Source organism: Salvelinus sp. IW2-2015, unplaced genomic scaffold (genome assembly GCF_002910315.2).
Source record: "Salvelinus sp. IW2-2015 unplaced genomic scaffold, ASM291031v2 Un_scaffold1545, whole genome shotgun sequence".
Lineage (NCBI taxonomy): Eukaryota > Metazoa > Chordata > Actinopteri > Salmoniformes > Salmonidae > Salvelinus > Salvelinus sp. IW2-2015.
The window spans coordinates 117235-143308 of NW_019942977.1; the positions used below are offsets into that span (position 1 = coordinate 117235).

The 26074-nt window shown below is 42.7% G+C and overlaps 1 protein-coding gene and 1 long non-coding RNA gene across 2 annotated transcripts; one reads left to right on the top strand and one right to left on the bottom strand.

Annotated features, from left to right (window-relative positions):
- The first annotated feature begins 1321 nt into the window (after nucleotides 1–1321).
- LOC112071201 (uncharacterized) lies at nucleotides 1322–18240 on the top strand. Its single transcript, XR_011475790.1, has 5 exons — nucleotides 1322–1745; nucleotides 1894–2000; nucleotides 8151–8282; nucleotides 15637–15775; nucleotides 18012–18240. It is a non-coding gene; the product is annotated as an uncharacterized lncRNA (long non-coding RNA).
- Nucleotides 18241–20123: 1883 nt separating this feature from the next.
- On the bottom strand, nucleotides 20124–23980 carry LOC112071199 (cyclin-G2). The gene is made up of 8 exons (XM_024138649.2): nucleotides 23878–23980; nucleotides 22933–23073; nucleotides 22621–22761; nucleotides 22158–22408; nucleotides 21806–21884; nucleotides 21607–21705; nucleotides 21034–21236; nucleotides 20124–20343 (listed from the first exon to the last, which is right to left on the bottom strand). The coding sequence occupies exons 2-8, from the start codon at nucleotides 23035–23037 to the stop codon at nucleotides 20208–20210; spliced, it is 1014 nt and encodes a 337-aa protein (XP_023994417.1). The 5' UTR covers nucleotides 23038–23073; nucleotides 23878–23980; the 3' UTR covers nucleotides 20124–20207.
- Between the last annotated feature and the right edge of the window lie 2094 nt (nucleotides 23981–26074).

The window sequence follows — 26074 nt, forward strand, 5'->3', positions numbered from 1 at the left end:
CTAAGAAAAGTGGAATCACAACAGARAGCTAATATTAATAATATGCATGTTAATCTCTCCTGGCTCAAAGTGGAGGAGAGAATGACTTTATCACTACTTGTATATATGAGAGGTATTGACATGTTGAATGCACCGAGCTGTCTGTTTGAACTACAGCAGCTAACCGATCGCTGCAGCTGTACATAGTCCATCTGTAAATAGCCCACCCAATCTACCTACCTCATCCCCATACTGTTTTTATTGACTTTTCTGCTCTTTTGCACACCAGTATCTCTACTTGCACATTATCATCTGCTCATTTATCACTCCAGTGTTAATCTGCTAAATTGTCATTCTTCGCTACTATGGCCTATTTATTGCCTACCTCTTCATGCCTTTTGCACACACTGTACATAGACTTTCTTTTTTCTACTGTGTCATTGACTTGTTTATTGTTTACTCCATGTGTAACTGTGTTGTTGTCTGTGTCACACTGCTTTGCTTTATCTTGGCCAGGTCGCAGTTGTAAATAAGAACTTGTTCTCAACTAGCCTACCTGGTTAARTAAAGGTGAAATAAAATGTAAAAAAGAAAAACAGCTCAGACACCCATGCATACCTGACAAGACATGCCACAAGAGGTCTCTACACAGTCCCAAAGTCCAGAACAGACTATGGGAGGCGCACAGTACTACATAGAGCCATGACAACATGGAACTCTATTCCACATCAAGTAACTGATGCAAGCAGTAAAATGTGATTTTAAAAAAACAGGTAAAAAATACACCTTATGGAACAGTGGGGACTGTGAAGCAACACAAACATAGGCACAGACACATACACACGATAACATACGCACTATACACATGGATTTAGTACTGTAGCTATGTGGCAGTGGTGGAGTTGGGGCCTGAGGGCACATAGTGTCTTGTGAAATCTGTGAATGTAATGTTTTTTTTGTTKTTTTTTTWATGTATAAACTGCCTTCATTTTGCTGGACCTCAGGCCAATGGGGATCCATAATAAATATAAAATGCAACTGAACGTTTTTTTGGGGTCTTTTTGGGATTTCACAGCYGAATGTTCTGCCATAACAGGCCCCTGAGCCTGTGTAGGGATGTATGTTGGAGTGGACTGTGATTGAAGAAGTGGTGGGTTTTGTCAGTTGACGTGTTTCATTTTGTATTATGTCGCTTTCCCCTTTTCCCGCAATGTTTTTTGTTGTTTCTTATTAATCAATACCCGGTCCAGCTGGCGGCGGTAATGCACCATTAACATTGGATGCCAACTGCTGTTTAAWCCCCATCGAAGAAGAAGKRAGACCGCACCTGATCCTGTGCCCAGTGAAACGCTTTTCGCCCAGTTGGAGTGGCGCTGAACGTGTCCCATCAATATCCCTCGATCTTTTAAACAGTGCGCATTTTAGGATTTTCTGGACTTTTCTTTATTTTGTATCGTTTTGGCGTGGACATGGCACATTTTTAAAGAGGGCTAATGAGAGCAGAGACGTAGTTATTTTACTAGCTAGGTGTTTAGTTAGGTAACTAGTGGAAGCTAGCWTAGCCACATGGTGTACATGTCCAGAACTGTCATGCGACGTGGTTGTTGGGCCGATGCGTTGCGATTTCTTTCGGGCATGGATTACACATTTAAACAACGTTTTACCCGGTTTATCTGAATTCTGGGCAACCCAGTTCAACTTTGTTTTAACGTCGCAGGCTGGGGTTCGTATGGTCAAGTGTTGAAGTTAACGTTGCTCTTCATGAGGTGAGTTGTGACGTCGATGGTAATGAATTTTCTAGCACAGCTGGCCTCATGTCATGGCTGGCTGGATAATGCMTGGACGATCTTGATTTTAATAATGTTATTTTAAACATGTCAATTCGTTGCTATTTTAACTGGCGTTGATGTTTAGCACGGTGGTAGTCGACCAAAGGAGGCGAAGTATGAATCAACACCCAAGTGAAGGGAGAGCCATGGGAGCTAGTGGAACCAATAGCACCCCATCGACACCAAAAAGAGGTAATGTGGCCTGTCATTCTTCTCTAATCCCTGTTGTTGATAAGGTTTGATAGACAGTGTATACGGTTACATGCAAACAATACTACTTAAAATTGTGAATAGTCGGAGAGAAAAAAAGTTAGATTTAAATATTTACATACTTTGCAATAACGATTTCCCCAATAATTCTGTTTTACATGGAATCAGTCTTTGATCAATGCAGAAAATCGCCAATCAAAATAAACATTATACTACAGAGACCATGTTATTTTTGTGATTACTATTTGATGACGTTGGTATGGTTAAACTAAGATACATAAAGTTTTTCCGAAATCACTTCATTCGCGCAAAGGAAACTCGCGCTGCCAGTGTTACTACATGCGCAGAACTACCTCTGATTAAAGCCGTGTTTGTGACCTAAAAGATAACACAGAAAACTGTTTTATTTGGCGTATGCTTAGATTATGACCTAACCCGATTAAGATGAAACGGATTAAGGTGTTAACATGACTAATGCCATTATTATTCTACCTTTATTTCAACACGGAATACAGACCGAGACCAAGGTCTCCTTTACATCTGGGCCCTGCGTATACATGTTTACACATACAGTTTAGGTACAATGATACTCGGCCTATTGCTATAAAACGGTTAAATATCGAATGTATTAGTCTGGATGTAAACGTTCTCATTATGATTTACTCGTGTGCATCTTACTAATCATTTTAACTTTTAGCTTTTGCTTGTGATTTTTATTTTAGTTTCTTTCTCCAGCAAATGGTCAACAGCTCTCTCAGATCCTTTGGACATTACAGAGCATGTTAGAACGTTTTTACTTACTGGTTTTTGAACTGTGAACAACACACACACGTCTTTGGCTCTCGTGTTAAGTTATTTATATTTCAATGACTTGTCCTTTTTTTTATATATATAAGCAGAACTTCGACCAGTATAACTACAAGGATGATTCTTGAACAGTGAGTCATATACTTGGCGGAAACTTCCACTTTGGACAGGGGAAGAGAAGGGTGGTTGTCCTGATGGCTATTGTTTCAGTGCTGAGTGTGGGCCAGAAATGTCACTGCAATGAAGTTTGACCACCAGTTTTAATTAAAAAAAAAAAATTATAATAATTGAGAAGTGAAAGGAATTCCATTAACATGACAGATGGAGCGCTTCGTTTTTTATTATTTTTTATATAAAAAATGTTTTAACCTTTTATTTAACTAGGCAAGTCGGTTAACAACAAATTATTATTTTCAATGACGGCCTAGGAACAGTGGGTTAACTGCCTGTTCAGGGGCAGAATGGCAGATTTGTACCTTGTCAGCTCGGGGATTTGAACTTGCAACCTTTCGGTTACAAGTCCAACACTCTAACCACTAGGCCTAGCCTCGTTAACACTGATGTACTGAAAGTACATAGTGAGGAACCGTTGTAGGCCTTGTCCAAGCTGAGACACTGCTCTCTCTACGAGGCTTTCCACATCAACCATCATGCCTAGTTTCAGAAATAGAGGCTGTGAACATCGCATTCTCCCTGAAACTATACTAAACAAAAATATAAACGTAACATGCAACAATTTCATTGGTTTTTGTATGAGGAAATCGGTCAATTGAAATAAATTCATTAGGCACTTATCTATGGATTTCACATGACTGGGAATACAGATGTACACCTGTTGGTCACAGATCAATTTAAAAAATGGACCTAAGGGTCACGTTACCTTTGTGCATTCAAATATCCATCGATAAAATGCTATTTGGTAAAATGCTATTTATTTTAGTTTTGTCATGACAATTCATTTAAAAGTAAGGGAGGAGATGGTTGTGATTTGGTGTAGGAACCAAAATGTTAGTCTGTGTTTCCCATGGGACTCTAATTAGATTCAAATGGTTACGTTCAAAGATTTCTTAATTTTCTTTGCCTTTTCCTTTCTGATTTTGATTAAGCTGTTACACAAATGATGCTGATATAGTCCTCCACTGGTACCAGGCTGTATTAGAGCAAGGGTTTGCTAGCATGTGATTAGCATTAAGGGCTAACAATTTTTACACATTTGCAGCTTGTGTAGACCAACTAACTAGCTTTTTGCAGAGAGCAAGCTACACAAACTTTTATAATATAGAAAATATAGAATACTCGGTACTGGTACCCCATGTATATAGCCAAGTTATCGTTACTCATTGTGTATTTATTAGTAGGTGTTAATACATCCTCTTTTTATGTGTCTTGTTGGGAAGGGCCCGTATGTAAGCATTTCACTGTTGGTCTATACCTTTTTACGAAGCATGTGACGTGAACAATTTCATTTGTTTTGTCTTGGAATTGCCTTACTGACAGGCTGCCCTTTTCCCCTACAATGAGGTCTGACGACAGACTCTGCACAACCAGCTTATCAATTAAATGTGAACTGCAATGTTTGTTGTTTTTTGTTTACTTGCGACATGATTTTCTTAGATTATTGCTGCGTTCCAGCAACTTTTATTCAGAAACTGGCATTTAAATTCCATTAACTAGTTCAAACCTATAACGCAGTACCTCAGACTTCCACAGGGTGGTGCTGGAGTTCCATGGAGGAAACCCTCCATGTTTTGATGTGAGCCACAAGCCTCTAATTCCAGCTCAATGGTACAATCAGACAGATGACCGTTGTTGGCCTTCAGCAGGATGAATGTAAAGCACAATAGCATCATCCGTGCTTGCGTTGTATTTACAACGCGGTATCCTAATTGTGACATGGGTTGGGATCTGTTACAAATCCGTTTACTTCCTGGAATTAAATGTATTTGAAATTTCAGTCTACTTCCTGTATTGAACTGGTCATGATGTGTTTTGCTTAAATTAAGGGGTGTTTTCAAGTATAGTCCTCCTTTAAAAATAACCGATCTCAGACCTCTTTTAAAGTGAACTGGGGTGTAAAAAAAAAAGAAGCTAAAGAATTATTTGAATGACTCTTGCCAGTAAAAATTATTTTTTAAATGTTTTACTTTTATTTAACTAGGCAAGTCAATTAAGAACAAATTCTTATTTACAATGACGGCCTACCAGGGAACAGTGGGTTAGCTGCCTTGTTCAGGGGCAGAACGACAGATTTGTACCTTGTCAGCTCGGGGATTCGATCTTGCAACCTTTCGGTTACTAGTCCAACGCTCTAACCACTAGGCTACCTAGCTAGTCCTCTTTGCATTCACATTGCTATGTTTAGAAGGGAACCAAGATATTTTTCCAACATGTACTCTGGGTGCAGGACAAGCCATTCAATCAGATGGTTTGGATTTGCCACCAATGCACCTTATAGGACACATCATGTCACTCTATACTCCTCTGTAAACTGGTCATCTCTGAATACCCGTCACAAGACACACTGTTTGATGCTTATTTATTAAACCCTCTTAGGCCTCACTCCCCCCTGAGCTATCTACTGCAGCCCTCATCCTCCACATAAAACACCCGTTCTGCCAGTCACATTCTGTTAAAGGCCTCCAAAGCACACACATCCCTGGGTCGCTCGTCTTTTCAGCTTGCTGTAGCTAGCGACTGGAACGAGCTGCAAAAAACACTCAAACTCTCTTCATTCAAAGACTCAATCATGGACACTCTTACTGACAGTTGTAGCTGCTTCACGTCATGCATTATTGTCTCTACCTTCTTGACCTTTGTGGTGTTGTCTGTGCCCAATAATGTTTGTACCATGTTTTGTGCTGCTACCATGTTGTGTTACCGTGTTGTTGTCATGTTGTGTTACCGTGTTGTCATGTTGTGCTGCTACCATGTTGTGCTGCTACCATGTTGTGCTGCTACCATGTTGTGTTGCTACCATGTTGTTGTCATGTTGTGTTGCTACCATGTTGTGTTGTCTCTCGTTGTGATGTGTGTGTGTTCTATATTTATATTGTATTTATTTTTAATCTCAGGCCCCCGTCCCCGCAGGAAGTCTTTTGCCTTTTGGTAGGCCGTCATTGTAAATAAGAATTTGTTCTTAACTGACTTGCCTGGTTAAATAAAGAATGAATAAATAAATAAAAATACAATCAGTGTGTTAAGAGGACAGCTAGAGATGCCTACTTACATTTTGGAAGCAAATAGATTACAATTATTATTTCTCATATTTCAACGAAATGCAATCAGAAGATACTATAAACATGTACATTTTGATTGGTAACAGAATTAATAGTAATATAATAACTGCAGAATAAATAATGCTATAATTGAAAATTGTACACCCAAGATGGGCACCTGGCCCTTTAAGAGCTAGAATAGAATTTGTACCTTGTGTTGTGATTCTCACCAGATATATTGTCTCCTCACACTATTCAAACCCCACAATCAATAAACAGCTTACGAAGGTCTCGTAGCCTATAGATCACATTTAGCAAACACATAATCTGAACTAAAAACTCCATTTTGGAATTGGGTTTTTTGGGTCCTTGACAATCGCTAATCAATATCCAAAAACAGTAATAAAAAAAAGTTTTAAAAAATTCTCTGCAAGCCTTAACCCCTCACATTGGTGCCACAATAGAGAGATGTTACAACAGTAGTCTAGTGTGAGGGGCGACGGCAGTAGTCTAGCGTGTGAGGGGCGACGGCAGTAGTCTAGCGTGTGAGGGGCGACGCCAGTAGTCTAGCGTGTGAGGGGCGACGCCAGTAGTCTAGCGTGTGAGGGGCGACGCCAGTAGTCTAGTGTGTGAGGGGCGACGGCAGTAGTCTAGTGTGAGGAGGCCGACGGCAGTAGTCTAGCTGTGAGGGCGACGGCAAGTAGTCTAGCGTGTGAGGGGCGACGGCAGTAGTCTAGCGTGTGAGGGGCGACGCCAGTAGTCTAGCGTGTGAGGGGCGATCGGCACAGTCTCAGCGTGTGAGGGGCGAACGCAAGTGAGTCCTACGTGTGAGGGGCGACGCCAGTAGTCTAGCGTGTGAGGGGCGACGCCAGTAGTCTAGCGTGTGAGGGGCGACGCCAGTAGTCTCTTTTGGCCTCTAGGGCATTCTGGCTCGTCGCCGTAGGCCTCTAGGCTGTAAATTTCTGGTGATTTAAAGTTTTTTCTGGACCTGACGCTCCACAGTATGAGCAGATAGCTGCTCTAGAAAGCTAGTCTGTTTGTATCTATGATTCTTTCATATTGTGATAGGTTTTCTCTGCGTATGTAACTCACATCGTGAATAAGTAGTGTTTCTCCTCCAGCCCAGAGGTGGGACAATTATATTTAAATTCAGGAAGTACACTTCAATTCCAATCGCCAAGTCTCTTCAAGGCTTTTCAATGAGGGAAATTCAGAATTTGAATTTCGGTGTACTTCCTGAATTGACTGGAATTGACCCCAACCCTGCTACAGACTCTAATGTAAACCAGCGTGTAAACGGCTTGTCTCTTAGTCTCCATGTCCAGGGAGAGTTTCTGGTAGGCAGCTCCACTGTCACTGTCCATCTATGGAGAAAGGGTAAGAGGTTAAGGTTAAGATACCGGTCACTAAACTTATGGCCCTGCCCCAATTATTTACCCTTCTCCTGTTCTCCACTAACCCTCTCCCTCAGTGTGCACTCCCCTTCATGGATTTAAAATCTTGGATTGTTGCAAGCAAACAGTAACAGGAGTGAGTTTCCACCATTGTTAAATCCATGACGGTAGTATGCAAGACAAGGGCACACTGCAGGAGAACGTTGGTGAATTGGGATGAAGCTTTCAGTGAGTTTCCACTGTTTTTAAATCCATGGTAGAGTTCCCACGTCGGGAGAGGGGTAGAGAATCGGGACACCATATCTCTCCGCAAGTAGTACTGTAGGTGTTTCCCATATTGTCATGTTTTAGTTTGCACAAGTTCCGTCAGGAGGACGGTAACCTGGACAACGTTGTCGTCATGGAGATGGTTTGACTTCTCTGGCCACCCCAGGGTGATGTTGTGTGCTGACTGGACAGGTGTGGAGCTCACTGATATATCAGGGTCATTTAAGACCGTAAAGCCACTCCATAGGTACTTGTTGGTTTTTGTTTTTTTTGTAACTGTGTTGTCTGGCTGATTTGACAAAACAAAACGTTTTAACTTAGCCATATCTGCTCAACTCGTACGTGTTTACAATTGGAAATAGAACAACATGGCTGTTAGATCTTAGTGGAGGGACTATGGTAGATGTTAGTCTGTTGTGCTTTATGCTTTTATGTCTCTATCTTTACAGACCAAAGACCGTTGTTGTCACACACTGTTTCGTATCAGACAAAACCTCGGACTGTGCCGAGTGGAGAGGGTCATCCTGTCCGATGACCTGAGCGACGTCCGCGCCTTTTTCCAGCACCTCGTCACCACACAGGTACACAACTTTGTAATTACATTTTGTAGAGGCCCAAATCATTCGGTTCACTGCTGATTTTTAACGGATACACGCTTGTCCTTCAGCTGGTGTAGTTTGGAGACGTCCATCGACTAGGCTGTGTCCCAAATGAAACCCTATTCCCTATATAGTGTTCTGACCAGAGCCCTGTGGTCCAACAGCACAGTGTTAAAGTCACCTTGATGAATTCCTCTTGACAGCGTGTCTGCCTGTCACCTTGTTCACCTCACAGTGATGGAACGTATCTGTCTGTTTTTATGCCTAAGGGTTTTTTATGTAAGTACATGGAGTAGCCGGGCCGGGTAGGAGGAGTAGCCGGGCCGGGTAGGAGGAGTAGCCGGGCCGGGTAGGAGGAGTAGCCGGGCCGGGTAGGAGGAGTAGCGGGCCGGGTAGGAAGGATAGCCGGGCCGGGTGGAGGAGTAGCCTGGCCGGGTAGGAGGAGTAGCCGCGGCCCGGGTAGGAGGAGTAGCCGGCCGGGTAGGAGGAGTAGCCGCCGGTAGGAGGAGTACGCAGAGGAGTAGCGCTGTGGAGGAGGTAAGGAGGACGGAGGGTTGTACGATGGTGTTTTAAACTGAATGAGCTCATTCTGTGGCGACTCTGGGTATGTTTGTTGCCCCGGTCCATCTGTACGTTCTATTGATCCGGTTTCCTCTGGTACGGTTCTATTGCCCGGGTTCCATCTGGTACGTTTATATGCCGCGCGGTTCTCTGGTACGTTCTATGCCCCGTTCTGACGTTGCGGTTCCATCTGGTAACGTTATTGCCCGGTCGGTACCACTCCATGCGCGTACTGTTTCTATTGCCCGCGGTTCAATCTGGTACGGTTCTATTGCCCCGTTTCCATCTGGTAACGTTCTATTGTTTTCGGTTGGTTTTTACAGGTCAGCCATCGGGTTGATGTACTCATAGTCTGGTTTAGGTTGGTTTTTTACATTGGGGTAGTATAGTATGTGCCCATGATAGGTTGTGGTTTTACAGGTCAGCCATCACGTGGTTTGTGCATTAGCGTGTTGGTTAGTCGTTTATCTCAGTGGTTAGCATAGTAGTTTAGTGCCAATAGGGTGTTGTTTTACAGGGTCAGTCATAGTAGTATGTATAGGTGTTGTTTTTTAACAGGGTCCGCCATAAGTAGTATGTAGGTGTTGTTTACACGCGCTCAAGTGGTGGTACGGTCATTAGTCAAGTGTTTGCATGCTGGTGTTGTTTTACAGGTTCAGCCCATAGTAGTAATGATAGGCGTGAGTGTATGTGTTATTTTACAGCGCGTCTGTTATTCTGGAGTAGCTATTCTGTGTATGTCAGGTGCAGTGTAATGTGTCTGCCGTGTTTTACTCAGCGGATATAGCTCGGATTAGCAGATGATAGGTGTGTTTCTGCGCGTCGGTGCACAGCCAGTATCAGGTTATACGGCTAGTTGGTCTTTGGTAACTAGGTGGTGCAGGTCCATATAGACCGTAGTCCGAGTGTATTCCAGTGCTTGGTTATGGCGTTTTTTAACAGGTGTGACGCCCATAGTAGTATGATAGGTGTTGTTTATACCAGGGTCACCTATAGCTGAGGTTTTGATCTATGTGGGTGTATCGGTTTTACGAGGGTCAGTCATTAAGGAGTATGTATAGGCCGTGTTGTTTTACAGGGGCAGCCATAGTAGGTTATGATAGGGTGTTGTTTTACACGGGTCAAGCCCACCTGGATATGCCTAATATGGTATGATTCTTAGTTGCATCCGGTATCCACGTAGCGTTGCTATGTTGCCTACAGGGTGTCATACTGGAACGTTTATTGCTAGTATGGAAGGTGTTGGTTTTAGCAGGGGCAGCATAGTCCGGTTCATCTGGTACGAGTTATGATAGTGCTATGTTGTTTTATCGACGCGGCAGCGTAGTACAGGCACTGGAGACATTAGGGTTGTGTCTTGGCTCAAGGGGGAGATCCGACCGGTTTCCATCTGGTACGTTCTATTCCCATACCTGGTTCCATCTGGTACTGATATCTACTTATTGCAATCCCATTGGGGAAAGTGAACAAATACCGTTCCATCTGAGTTCGCATAAGACATATCTTGCAGGGTAATGCCATGTGGTTGCTCCGGTTCCATCTGGTACGTCCAGCTTGTTATGGTTGTACGGTCGCATTTGGCCGGTATAGTCCATTCTTGGTAGACCGTATTTTCCAATTTTATTACGTTAAAGGCCTTTCATGTTTGACACAATGTCTTAACCGGTTCCATTGGTACGATTTCTGCTAATGTGCCTCTACTGGCACCGGTAATAAACATCTGGCATTTATGGACAACTGGATATATCTGTGGTTGCGGTTAGGTTTAGCAAATTTTATCCAGGCTCATATACACTAGGTAATGAAGAGCGTCTAAAGTAATTGCCGGTTCCATCTGGTACGGTCATGTTACTGTTGTCATTCAGCACTTTTCGCATCAGAGGATTTTCTCGATACACTAGGTTGCGTGCATTCTAATGTGTTCGCACTCCTGTGTTCATTGGGGATGTTTTTCAGCAGTAGGGACACTAGCTCATCATATGGTAGTCAGGCAAAGAATGACGGAGCAAAGTACAGAGATCGTGTGATGAAAACACTGCTTCAGTGCACTCAGGAACCTTCCATCTGTGTACGAATGGTTTACGCCCTGCCGACGGTACACTTGATCCCGGCTATGAGGGTACACAGCCAAGTACATCAGGCCGCCAGACAGAGACCTGGCTCCGGTCTGACCAGAGACGTGGCCCACAGAGCCCGCTTGAACCCGTATCGGACATCTTGGAGAGACCTGAAAAATAGGCTTGTGCAGCAACGTCCCCAATGCCAACCTGACACCGAGCTTGGAGAGGATCTGCAGAGAAGAATGGGAGAAACTCCCAAATAACAGGCTGTGGTACACTGCTTGTAAGGTTCACACGCGCAGAAGAACTGGAAGGCTGTAATGCTGCAAAGGTGCTTCCAAGTACTGGAGGTAAAGGGTCTGAATACTTATGTAAATGTGATATTTTAAGCTTTGTCATTATGGGGTATTCGTGATGGTCATTATGGTAGGTAGTTGTGATGGTCATTCAGTCTGGACGAGGTATTGTGTGGAGATTGATAGAGGAAAAAAACGAATTAATCAATTTTAGAATAAGTCTGTAATGTAACTAAATGTGGAAAAACGTCCAGGGGTTGAATACTTTCCTGAAGCACTGTATGTTGGGGGTGGCTGTACTGGATCGTTAATGGATATAAACAACTCATCTCTTAGACAAATGTACATAACACACTCCAAAAAAATGGGTTACAAGTACACACACCAACTTGTTTTTTTCTCCGCCACTCTGTTGCGCCCTTTTCACGGTCGTTGTCTGGGGGGGGTACGTCTGTTGCCCGGTTCATCTGGTACGTTCTGTTGCCCTCCGGTTCCATCTGGTACGTTCTGTTGCCCCGGTTCCATCTGGTACGTTCTGTTGCCTCCGGTTCCATCTGGTACGTTCTTTGCCCCGGTTCCATCTGGTACGTTTGTTGCCCCGGTTCCATCTGGTACGTTCTGTTGCCCCGGTTCCATCTGGTAGTTCTGTTGCCCCGGTTCCATCTGGTACGTTCTGTTGCCGTTTCCGGTTCCATGCTGGTACGTTCTGTTGCCCCGGTTCCATCTGAAATACACAAACAAATCACTGTGGGTGGGATTGTCAGGGGAGGGGGCAGGATGTTTTGTGAGTCATGGTTGGTAGGTTTTAAGACCTGTCAATCACTGTGGATGGGATTTTTAGGAAAGGTGATAGATCAGTAATATAGTCAGAAACTAGCCTTCTCTTTTCAATTTAATTTATTGTGGCAACCTAGAGAAAAAAGAGAAAATAGGTGATGTCTAGTAAACATGGATTCCCTGTTGAGAACTGGTATTGAATTGAGGAACAATGGGTTTTAAAAATGCCAGCAGATTTTACAGCCCTGCTTTTCTATAAAGTCAGGAGGCCATGAGGACCAGCGGGTCTGAATGAAGCAGGTGTTAAACATGGCCTTTTCTACACACAAAACACCTGTTGATTGACCCATTGTCGAGGCTTTAATCAAATCAGTAGGCCTATATCAATATTGTTAATAATACCATTACAAGTATCATGAAATTAACTTTTATAACCTTCAATATATTTATTATTTTTGGACCAGAATCTCTCTCCGCTATTGTCTGCAGTGATGATTAAACATCTTCATCGAATGTTTTCATAATTTATCTACAGATAATCGTCAAAGCAGGAGAAGCCTTACCGGTATGCAAATGAAGGAGCCAAATGAACGTCTCGTTCACCTAAAAAGATCCGTACAAAAAGAACTGTTCGTTAGCGACGACCAATCACTAGGCTGGATGAGTCGTTTTTAGCGAACACTGGCAAGTCTCAACATGGGCTTCGAATCCTTGGACAAACCAACGAGATGTTTGTATTGACATTTACTCCTGAGGTGCTGACTTGCTGCACCCTCGATAACTTCTGTGATTATTATTATTTGACAATGCTGGTCATTTATGAACATTTGAACATCTTGGCCATGTTCTGTTATAACTCCACCCGGCACAGCCAGAAGAGGACTGGCCACCCCTCATAGCCTGGTTCCTCTCTAGGTTTCTTCATAGGTTTTGGCCTTTCTAGGGAGTTTTTCCTAGCCACCGTGCTTCTACACCTGCATTGCTTGCTGTTTGGGGTTTTAGGCTGGGTTTCTGTACAGCACTTTGAGATATCAGCTGATGTACGAAGGGCTATATAAATTTGATTTGATGTTTGGTTTATTTGTTTTCCGATGAGATACATGGTCATATACCTACGTTGATTTATGAATGGCAAAGGGATATAGGAGGGTGACTTTTTAGTCACTTCTACACCTTTTATAAACTAAGCCGAAAGACTCCTTAACAGCTTCTACGCCCAAGCCATAAGACTGCTGAACAATTAATCAAGTGGCCACCCGGACTATTTACATCGACCCCCCCCCCCTTTACACTGCTGCTACTCGCTGTTTGTTATCGATGCATAGTCACTTCACCCCTACCTACATGTACAAAATAACTCTACTTACCTGTACCCCCCATATATAGCCTCATTGTTTTTATTAAATGTTTTACTTTAGTTTATTTAGTAAATGTTTTCTTAACTTTATTTACTTACAAGCCCTTAACTAACAGTGCAGTTAAGTAAGCATTTCACTGTTCTACACCTGTTGTATTCGCCCGCATGCCACAAATAACATTTGATTTGATTCAAAACACGGGAAAGAAAATATGACTGGGCCACAACATTAATGAAGTGTATTTCAACTCGTTACGTTACATGGGATGTGTAAATTCACTCACAGGAGACGATTTAAGAAGCATCATGCTCTCCTACCAAAATAACACGAGTACTGAGAGGCGGGACAGACAGCGGACTGACAAACCAGCAGTGTCCCCCTGTCATCGCTCGCTTTGTGACTGATCGCTAGATGCATATCGTCCGTTCTAGAGGGAGAAGGCTCTACGGCACGTGTCAAACTCTTTCCACGGAGGGTTGAGTGTCTGCGGGTTTAAGCTCCTCGCTTGTACTTGATTTAATGAATTAAGGTCACTAATTAGTAAATAACTCCCCTCACTTGGTTGCGCTCTCAGATCTCAGGAAGTGATGCTGCTACAGTACTCTGGTGTGGTGCATTCATTTTGAATTCAATGGGTTTGTCTGTGTTTTGAGTGAATCATGTCCCTAAGGCCATTGCTGAGAAACCAGTCTTACTGCAGAACCTGTGTTCAAATGGTGTAACACTGAACAACAAAAAAATATAAGCGCAAAATGTAAAGTGTTTCCATGTTTCACGAGCTGAAATAAGATTCCAGACAGGTTCTGTACACACAAAAAGCGTATTTCTCTCATTGTGAACAAGTTTGTTTACATCCCTGTCAGTGGGCATTTCTCCTTTGCCAAGATAATCCATTCACCTGACAGGTGTGGCATATCAAGAAGCTGATTTAAACAGCCATGATCATTACACAGGTGCACCTTGTGCTGGGGACAATAAAAGGCCACTCTAGAATGTGCAGTTTAGTCACACAACACGATGTCACAAGTTTTTAGGGAGTGCAATTTACATGCTGACTGCAGGAATGTCCACCAGAGCTGTTGCCAGAGAATCTCATGTTCATTTCTCTACCCATCTCGTTTTAGAGAATGTGGCATTAAGTCCAACCAGTCTCACAATCGCATACCATGTGTAACCACGACCTCCACATCCGGCTTCTTCACCTGTGGGATCGTCTGACACCAGACACCCGGAAAGCTAATGACTGGGTTTGAACATCCAAAGAATTTCTGCACCAACTGTCAAAAACGGTCTCAGGGAAGCTCATCTGCATGCTCGTCGTCCTCACCAGGGTCTTGACCTGACTGCAGTTCGCCGTCGTAACTGAATTCAGTGGGCAAATGATCATCCTTCGATGGCCACTGGCACCCTGGAGAAGTGTGCTCTTCACGGATGAATCCCGGTTTCAACTGTACCAAGGCAGATGGCAGCCAGCGTGTATGGCGTCGTGTGGGCGAGTCGTTTGCTGATGTCAACGTTGTGAACAGAGTTCCCCATGGTGGCGGTGGGGTTATGGGCAGGTATAAGCTACGGACAACGAACACAATTGCGTTTTATTGATTTAGCAGTTTGAATGCACAGAGATACCGTAACGAGATCCTGAGACCCATTGTTGTACCATTCATTCGCTGCCATCACCTCATGTTTCAGCATGATAACGCACGGCCCCATGTCGCAAGGATCTGAACACAATTCCTGGAAGCTGAAAATGTCCCAGTTCTTCCATGTCTGGTGAGTATGCAGGCCATGTCACCCATTGAGCATGTTTGGGATGCCCTGGATCAATGTGTACGACAGCATATTCCAGTTCCTGACAAAATATCCAGTAACTAAACACAGCCATTTGAAGAGGATTGTGGCCTGTGGAATGTTGTCCCACTCAACAGCCTGATCAACTCTATGTGAAGGAGATGTCGTGCTGAATGAGGCAAATGGTAGTCACACCAGATACTGACTGGTTTCTGGTGCATGTATATCTGTATTCCCAGTCATGTGAAATCCATAGATTAGAGCCTCATGAATTTATTTCAGTTGACTTATTTTCCTTTTTATATGAACAGTAACTCAGTAAAATTGTTGACGTTGTTACATTGTTGTGTAAATTGTTAAAAGCTAAATGTTAAATTAGAAAACAAATACTATTTGAACCCAGGGCTGTCTGTTTCGCTGGGATGATTAACACTGTTGTCTCACTGCCGTAAATGCTGACGCGATGTCTGTCTTTCTGTAATGTCTGGTTCTCCAGGTGGTAGGGAGAAAGGCTGCGTCACCAGAGGCCCACCTTTTGGCCCTGCTCAGCCCCAGAGACCGCCTTGGACACCTGCCTGTCTAACTCCCTCATAGACTGCACCACACCCAGAACAGACTAGCCACGTCTGCTGCTGGTAAGGACAGGAGTTGGTGTGTTATTGTACATTTGTCTAAGAGATGAGTTGTTAATATCCATTAACGATCCAGTACAGCCACCCCCACACATACAGTGCATTCAGGAAGTATTCAGACCCCTGGACTTTTTCCACATTTAGTTACATTACAGACTTATTCTAAAATTGATTAATTCGTTTTTTTCCTCATCAATCTCCACACAATACCTCCTAATGACATCACAATACCTCCTAATGACATCACAATACCCCCATAATGACAAAGCTAAAATATCACATTTACATAAGTATTCAGACCCTTTACTCAGTACTTTGTTGAAGCACCTTTGGCAGCGATTACAGCTTCCAGTCTTCTTGGGTGTGACGCTACAAGCTTGGCACACCTGTATTTGGGGAGTTTCTCCCATTCTTCTCTGCAGATCCTCTCAAGCTCTGTCAGGTTGGATGGGGAGCGTTGCTGCACAGCTATTTTCAGGTCTCTCCAGAGATGTTCGATCGGGTTCAAGTCCGGGCTCTGGCTGGGCCACTCTTGTCCCGAAGCCACTTCTGCCTTGTCTTGGCTGTGTACTTAGGGTCGTTGTCCTGTTGGAAGGTAAACCTTCACCCCAGTCTGAGGTCCTGAGTGCACTGAAGCAGGTTTTCATCAAGGATCTCTGTACTTTGCTCCGTTCATCTTTGCCTTGATCCTGACTAGTGTCCCTACTGCTGAAAAACATCCCCAATGGAAACAGGATGCACATGTGCACAATTTCAAATCTCATAGCAAAGGGTCTGAATACTAACGTAAATACGGTACTTCTGTTTTTCATTTTGTATAAATTTGCTAAACTTTATACACCTGTTATCAGTTTGTCATTAATGGGTTTTTGTGCATAGATTGACTAGGAAATGGTTTTAAGACATTTTAGAATTAAGGCTTTAACGTAATAAAATGTGGGAAAAGTGAAGGGGTCTGAATACTTTCCAAATGCACCTTACAGACGAGAGGCTGGAAGCAACACATTGTTCATGGCTGTTTATGGGATGTTATTGTTCACTTGTCCCAATGGATGTTATGTTTAAATATGTCGATCTGCCCTTGAGCAAGACACAACCCTAATGTGCTCCAGTGGCGCTGTACTACTGGCTGCCCCTGTAAAACAACACCTATCATACTACTATGGCTGCCCCTGTAAAACAACACCTATCATACTACTATGGCTGCCCCTGTAAAACAACACCTATCATACTACTATGGCTGACCCTGTAAAACAACACCTATCATACTACTATGGCTGCCCCTGTAAAACAACACCTATCATACTGCTATGGCTGACCCTGTAAAACAACACCTATCATACTGCTTATGGCTGACCCTGTAAAACAAACACCTATCATACTGCTATGGCTGACCCTGTAAAACAACACATTACACTGCACCTATCATACTACTATGACTGACCCTGTAAAATAACACATTACACTGCACCTATCATACTACTATGGCTGACCCTGTAAAACAACACCTATCATACTACTATGACTGACCCTGTAAAACAACACCTATCATACTACTATGGCTGACCCTGTAAAACAACACCTTTCATACTACTATGACTGACCCTGTAAAACAACACCTATCATACTACTATGGCTGACCCTGTAAAACAACACCTATCATACTACTATGGCTGACCCTGTAAAACAACACCTATCATACTACTATGACTGACCCTGTTAAACAACACCTATCATACTACTATGGCTGACCCTGTAAAACAACACCTATCATACTACTATGGCTGACCCTGTAAAACAACACCTATCATACTACTATGGCTGACCCTGTAAAACAACACCTATCATACTACTATGGCTGACCCTGTAAAACAACACATTACACTGCACCTATCCAGTGTATGTGACATGTACTTTAGTTTTAATTCTCATTTAGCACAACTAAAATGGGATTTTAATTATCTGTTCCTACATTTAGGTTTTCATTTTAACGTAAATTAATTTCCTTTCTTTCTCCGTCTTTCTTACCCAGACTGCACTACAAATGTCCTAATTTGGGGGGAAATGAAGATGATTAGTTAGCTGATCACTGCTTACTGAGGAATGTTTTCTACTTGCCGTGACTGATATGTGATAGTCTTGAACACCCTAGTTGAATGCACTGACTAAGTCTCTGTGGTTAAAAAGTTTCTGTTAAATGACCAAAATATAAATTCAAACTTCTGATTTTGATTTGAAGGTGGAGACAAACAGGTCGATACATCTATCAGACAGTTTCACCAATCAGACCCGGACAGAGCGCCTCTCTCTCTCCGGTTGGTCGACAGAGCGCCTCTCTCTCTCTCCGGTTGGTCGACAGAGCGCCTCTCTCTCTCTCCGGTTGGTCGACAGAGCGCCTCTCTCCGGTTGGTCGACAGAGCGCCTCTCTCCGGTTGGTCGACAGAGCGCCTCTCTCCGGTTGGTCGACAGAGACCATTTGGCCACAAGCTGCTACTACACCCAGTGGGATGCGCCGTCTGACCCGGGGACACCGAGGGTTACCACACCTACACCACAGAAACAGACCAGGAACTCGCAGCCCACTACACTTCATAGGAGTTCAGTAGTCGCAGCCCATTACACCACTGGGGAAGTTTGGTAGTTGTCCATCCCAGCCCACTATACATCATAGGGAACTTAGTTTAGTAGTTTCCTCCCCCAGCCCACTACCAGCAACAGCCCGGTAGGAGACGACTCTGACAGGCCACTCAGTAGTAGTAGTTCACAACCCCCCCAGTCCCTTTTTACACTAGCAGTTAACTAGTTCCAAACCCTACACTGTTAGTAGTTTAACGCCCTTGACAACGGTAGGTTTGGACTCTTACCTCAGCGGTCATTTTGAGAACGGTGGTGGTAGCCTAGAAGAGGCCTCAGGATTATTTTATTTTTTGGGATCTCAGGAACCTGTGGAGGCCTCAATGAGAGCAGCTATTGTCCCCATCTCTGCCTCACAGAGGAACTCTCCTTCCTAACCTCCTCACAACCTAAACGGAAGAAGTCTGACACGGGTCTCTGATCTCAGTATTGGTGGATGCAGCTTCACCTCAAACTGTTCCTTTTCAAACCAGATGATGGATGAAACTATGGCAAGTTCTCTTTCACTTTTGATTTGGTTGGGTGATTTCATGTGGGAGTTTTTGTTTGTGCCAGGACTGAATTGTCTAGAAATCAAGAGCTAGCTTTACTAAATGAATAATCTTGTGTTCAATATTGTTTTCTCTTGACTGAAGTAGAATGGTTTGGTTGACCAACAGTTCATGTGCCAGAACTGAAGTGTGAATTGGCTTCAGTTTCAGGAGAATTCACTGGAAATGCTAAAGCGTCGCTTTATTTCTTTTGTCAAGAAAATCTACTGCCCCAGGGGGTCCTTTTCGCTAGTCGTTGGGTTCATATAGACTAGGCGTAACCTAACTAAATCATAAATGTACTATTTCTGATAGGCAACATTAAGAAAAGACTAAATAGTAATTTCAAAATAGTATTTTAATGTTTTGTCATAGCTCACAGGCAAAAAAATAAGTTAATATCTACAAAGGTACTATTCATAATGCTTTTTGTACATTTTATAAATTTACATTTTTTTGTACATTTCTTTACAAGTTTTCTTATCATACATTATGTTCTTCCTCACATACATACAATCCAAATAATTTAAGAACCTACAGCCAACAAATTGGCACATTTAAAGTTTAACAAGATCATAGTCAAACACACACACTCTTAATATGAATAATCAGACGTTGGCGTTTACAGTTTAACGCTAACCAGCCTGGCCACCAGTCAACATAACTCAACAATAACACTCGTTATACAGAAACAGGGCAAAGTACGTTTACCAGGTTAATGCGAGACAAATCCAGCCGCTTCAGAGATGGGTTGCCCAAATGGCACCCTATTCCCTATCTAGTGCACTACTTCTGACCAGGACACACAGGGCTCTGGTCAAACGTAGTGCACTATAGAGGGTGCCATTTGGGACAGATATACAAAGTGGCTGGAATGTGAGACAAATCCAAACATGCGCCACACCACAATTTTTATTTAGCTGCCTGTCTTCAGGATTGTGCAAACTTTCTCACATTTCTGTATGTTTGTTTTTTTAGCTTAACATATGCTGTATATTGATTGGTTTTCTGTAATGAGCCACACTGTGGTAGCCCTATAGAAGGCTAACAAAAACATTTACTATGGTATATAGAGAAGCTATTTTCTGGTTCGTATTCACTACGAACAAAATAGGCCGTCACAGGGAGGGACAAACCTGAACGTACCCGATGACCTCTCGTTAACTGTTGCAAAGCTTTTAGCTACGTTTTTGAATTAAATGAACATGACGCTGCATTAGAAAAGGTGGTTATGTAACCCAGGCACTGTGGCTCCCTCAGAGGGCTTTGGTCTAGGAGGTATGGTGGTATTTGTTGTGGGGTCTTTGGCAGAGGAAGTTTAGAGGGAAGTAAGGCCCCTCCGCGTCAGAGCCCAGGGAACTGCTCAGGCTCTCCTCCCCCGAACTCATGTCTTCACAGGAGTCTTCACTGGAAGAACAAGAGGAAGAAAAACCGTTAAAATTCACAATATTCCTTAGTTCATCTTTCATCCTGTTTGCAGCTGTCAATGTAATTTAATCCTTTTTATTATTGGTCTGACTACAAGACACATCCCAAGTCTTTAATGTGGAGATGTAACTGCTATTGTCTGACTACAAGACCCATCCCAAAGTCCTATGTGGAGTTTTAACTGGTTGTGTAATGTTGTGGTTGAGCAGTTATGGGAACTATTGTTGCTAGGTAGGAGTAGGACGTGACAGAAGTCACTTAACACTCAGACATTAAGTATGTGGGTTAGTTAGCGAGCCGAGGATGGGCCTCCTCTGATAGGCTAGGCTAAATGACGCAACCGGTAGGGCTATGACGTGGCTGATGGTATGAAACCCCCCCCCCCTACAAGTCATGGGAATAATATCTTCTGTAACAACAGAAACCAGGCAGGAGGAGTGGTCAAACTCTGAACAAAACACTGGAGCGAGAGGGAGGGGTGGGGCTTAATTGTGTGTGGCTGGAAAATCCCCTGAATAACAGAAGTAGGGAAATCTCCAGAGTTCTTCCCCGTTGTCATATAGTAGACTTGTTTGACTGCCTTCTAACAGAATGCACATTTTCTAGAATGGTAGAACGTTTTTGATACTCATCGTTTCTCTTCCTCTACAGAGACATATTCCTGTATACCTTTCACTCTGATCCCAGCAGTTCTCAGGAATGGTTGGCAGTTCAGGGACGCTGTAGGAGCTGGTGTGAAGGTTCTGAGCTGTCCTTCTCGACACGACCCAGACAAGCTTCTTATTGTTAGGTTTGCTACATTCAGGAGAAGAGTAGTCGGACATACACTTGGCCACTAGCCCCCTCCAGTGTAGCAGCTCAACGTCAGTGATCTGTAAAAGACGACCAGGGCATCATAACGTTGAACACCAGGTTACATAATTGACTGGGTCAGCAGAAACCTTTGGGATCGATTCCAGGCGTTGTAAAAGGATAGCGGCCGGTAACTTGAGGCCCGGGGAATGTGAAAGGGCCCTTTAAAAAAAAAAAATGTCTTTCCATAACCGTGCCAGTTGTCATATGAAACCTTTTGGACTAGTGTTGTAGGGCATACAATATTCAGAGATGGTTCCAGGGAGAAATAGGTTTCTTTTGTGTGTAAATTTGACAGTTAACATCAGGTTACTGTGTTAAACAAAGGATTACATCATTGCTATGTGATAAAGCTTCAAGGATTTTCTAATAAGTGTATAATGTGTTTACCTTGAGATGTCTCTGAACATGATGTGCTATTTCTAACATATCAACAGACCGCATGGCTTCAATCTCCTGAGTGAAGAGTGACAGGGCCAAGACGGACGGCTGGAAGAGAAGAGACAAAATGCATCAAATTAGACTGCAGCTGCCAAGAGGTCTCCTGTAATATGTAACATCTTATGGACTCTCTGGGGTAAATCGTTACTTTAGCTTTGGAGAACGCGATCCGGCAGAGACAGGCTTTGAGCTGGACCTCTAGTGTGTCGAGGTTCAGGGCCTCCTTCCTGTAAAGGTTAAAATACTTATAAAGAACCAATCTGGGTGTGAAAACAAGGTGTTAAGGCTATCTGTTACATAATTGAGTTTGTTATGGTGGAATGGACACATGCTATTTGATCATGTCCAGTGAGAATAGTTAAAACCATCCGTCCTACGTTCAGTCAGGACTAATAAGTACATGTCTAGTTGTCCAAGTGAATTATGTCACACTATTAACATCTTCCAAATGGGGTTGATTGCTAGGTGAATTGTAATATATCTTTACAATGGGTTCTTACAGGTCTGAGATATGGGCGCTTGTGATTCCGTGGTATAGGTGCAAAAACGTTAAGGCTGTGATGGTTTTGAGTTGGAAGTTGAGTTTCTCTGAAATGATCTTCTCCATGCGAGTGAGGTCCGAGACCGTAAACTTGCACTGGCTGATACGAATAAGTTCATTGGTGGAAGACACGTTACACTCCTCTTCGACTGCTTTGGCTGCGATGTGGAGGCAGCTGATGCCGATGCAGGCTAGATGTTTGGGTTGGACCTGAAGAGAGACACACACAATAGCTTGGAATTAGTGGAAATAGGGACAGGCTATTATAACTCACTGCAACTCCCTTTTTATTTGTAGTTTGTCTAAGCACATTATCGCTTTGTCATCAAAAGAAATGGAGAACACGTCAACCTAATGTTGCTAATTAGCATTAGAGTACGTTGAAATTATGAAATGTGCACTTGATTGGGTCTTCATCTTACCTTCATCATGGCCAGGAATCGATCCAACAGGTTGACTGCCAGAACGAAAGTCTGTGTACTGTACCCAAAGAAACTAGTCAGGCTCCAGAGGTCCTCCACTTTGGTGTCCCGACATTTAGCTGATATACCCCTACTGTCATTCTGTAATTAATAAGATCAAGATAAAATATTATTTCCTTACAGTAAGATTTTAGGCATTTAGTGTGTATTAGTGTAAGGTGTTTATGGACCAATTTGTTTCACCATAATGTTTAGGGATTCATATCGATCACGTGAACAATATTTATATTTAGCTACTGTACTGCAGACTACCTCTCCAGTCGATTCGATTAAGCGGAGTCCTGTTTCCTTCGGAAGATAATAACTCTCCTGTTCAAAATTGGCTATCAGCTCCCTCATAAGTCTCACAGCTTCCATGTCTGGATTCGGTTACAGCAATCTGAATTTCTTTTACTGTAAAACAAGACGGAGTGTAATGTTAGTAAATGTTTGTCCGCCCTACATTTGTTCACCCGGTCAAGGTTTGCCCAACCCTGGCCTCAGCTGGGATTCGGTGTCAGATTTCTTAGGTTAACGCCTACTTAATCAGAACACAAAACTAATCTAATTGTGATTTTTCCAGTGTAAAGTCGTAAATATGATCACAAATGTCGTGAGATACTCAGACATTTACATCAAAAACAAGCTTGAATCCATTAGCTATGCTTCAAATCGTCGACGAGCGGGGGAAGGGGGTCGGATTCTTGTTCTTGCCTAGGAAGCAGTGCATTAGCTGGTAATCGTTGGATTTTTTTTCATAGAACTTGACGTTAACTCCATCAAATTTGTCTGATTTAAAAACGGGTTGCAGCTACTAGGGTGGTGATTTAAAAGCCAACTTGTTTTCGAGTATATATAAAAAATAAAAATAAAATCGGTTGAGCGAAGAGCTGTGCGAATCAACGACAGCGTTACACAGAGACGATAAATAAAGACAAGGACAAAGATACTGTAACGTTAGCTAGCTAACGGTAACTAAAAATCAGTCCAAGTAAGATGCCAATTTCATCGACAAGCATGAAAGGCAAGATCAAACGGATTATTATAGTTTTAAAATCATAAACTTGATATAAAAAAAAATACGTTAATCCTCCAGGAAGCAATTTATTTGACTGGAATGGATAAAAATAATAAGGTTTTACAACACCAGTAATATTTACAATTACCTCATTTATTCAATTTCCTTGCATCTGCAATGTTAAAACTGTATATAATTACCTGTAATGTTAGTTATATCGACATTTTCTACGGTCCCAATCTTTTCTGTTTGTTGTTCCTCTTTACCGTCGCTAGCCTTTCTTTTTGTTGTTGAGAGTTTCCCCACCCAGAAACTGACGTCAATGCCATGGCAGCCAATCACGTACGGTATCCATCTTGGCTTGATTTATCGAGAAAGGTCTGCCTCCTCTGTGGTTTACTACTATAAAGTATTGATTTTAAATATTAAATTCAAGAGATGGTAGTCCTACACAAATCAATGCTGTATTATTTAACGTTTGTTAAACGTTTCTTATGGTTCAAAAAACGAGTTTAGTATGCTGTGTTCTAGACCAGCTCGATACTGACAATTCCACGGACCAATCATCTTTCTCCTTTTTTGCCCGTTCAAATAGTCCGCCCAAAATTCTTCAGTTCTATTGGATGCCTGAACAAACCCTTTTACTGACGAGTGATTTGAAATAATTAACTCAGATTGTACATAGGTCATAAACAATTTAACTACCAGATTGTTTTTCTGGTCCAATTGTCAACAGAATATTTGGACATTGGTTCAGTGCTGACTAGGGGAATTTATGAGAATAGTGTTATAGTCAAGACAATTGGAAATAATTTATTTCTGTTCCTGCACAGAACACACAATAACCTTGTTTTATAAATCAAACTCAATCATTCAAAGGACAGAGGTATACATGCATTGGCAGTAAATTATTTTCCACTTTTATGATTATTGTCAAGAAGAAAGCACAAGTACACCATGTATTTTATTTGTATATTAGGGAAAGGGGGACACCTCGTCAGTTGTATATTAGGGAAAGGGAGAAACCTCGTCAGTTGTATATTAGGGAAAGGGCTACACCTCGTCAGTTGTATATTAGGGAAAGGGGGACACCTCGTCAGTTGTATATTAGGGAAAGGGGGACACCTCGTCAGTTGTATATTAGGGAAAGGGGGACACCTCGTCAGTTGTACATTAGGGAAAGGGGGAACCTCGTCAGTTGTACATTAGGGAAAGGGGAAACCTCGTCAGTTGTACAACTGAATGCCTTCAACTGAAATGTGCCTTACGCGTTTAACCAACCCCTCTGAATCAGAGAGGTGGGGGGGGGGGGCTTCCTTAATCGACATCCATGTCTTCGGTGTCCGTGGGAACTGCCTTGCTCGGGGCAGAAGGACTATTTTTTTTTTTTTTTTTTTTTATCTTGTCAGCTCGGGGATTCGATTCAGCAACCTTTAGGTTACTGGCCCAACGCTCTAACCACTAGACTACCTGCCGCCCACAATCTGTGTCTTTGTGTACTACCCACAGAATTATCACAGTGGTTTATTTATACAAATATTTGTCATCAGTCGTTGTGGCTGGCAAAGGGTAAACTAAACATATTACATAACCTATTATGGTAGGATTCATTCCCAATAGAAAAATATTCCTACCACACATCGAATACAATCGGGGAAAAACAAACGTGATGTCATAACTGAAATCTATCATGTCTTTTTATAAGTAACCATAATACAACGCTAAAGTAGAAAATGTATCCCAAATATTGATACAATATTCATTTTCAACACTAGTTGTATGAGGGTGGGCGGGTCAAGATCTGTTTCTTGCTTCGCTCTTAGGATCTGGGCACCATTTTTAAAGGAGGGATTTCTGGGGTAGCGGTTGTTGTAGAGGTGAAGCAATTGAAGTTTAAGATTCCTGGTGTTTGTGACTTCCGCCGTTTGGCACGATGCAGACCCGGCGGTGAAACTTCAGTCACTAACAGGCCTTTTTGAGTCGGTCTTTACCTGACAAATTCATGTTAGTTATCCTGTTAGAGCAGCTTTTGTGCCAAATCCACTGCAGTGTTTCAGGTGCCACATTTTATGGTCATATTGCAGCAGTGTGTAGGAGGGAGATTCGAAGATATGGGAATTGTGCAGGAGGGCAATGGGACATAGGATTGTGTAGTTTCGGAGGATAAAGTTGTTAGTCAACTGTAGGGGTGCCCATGTTGCTGGTGATCGAAACTGTCCGGTGCGAGAGACTCGGGTTGAGGTGGCTAGAGTCAGAGTAGTGCAGAAGGTGGCGTATGCTGAGGCAGTGAAGAAAGTAGAGGAGGATGGGTCAAGGGTGATGGATCCATGTGAGTAGTAGATCTGTGTCATCACAGATGGATAGGCCAACGAGTGATATGCTTCAGTAAGGTTGGCT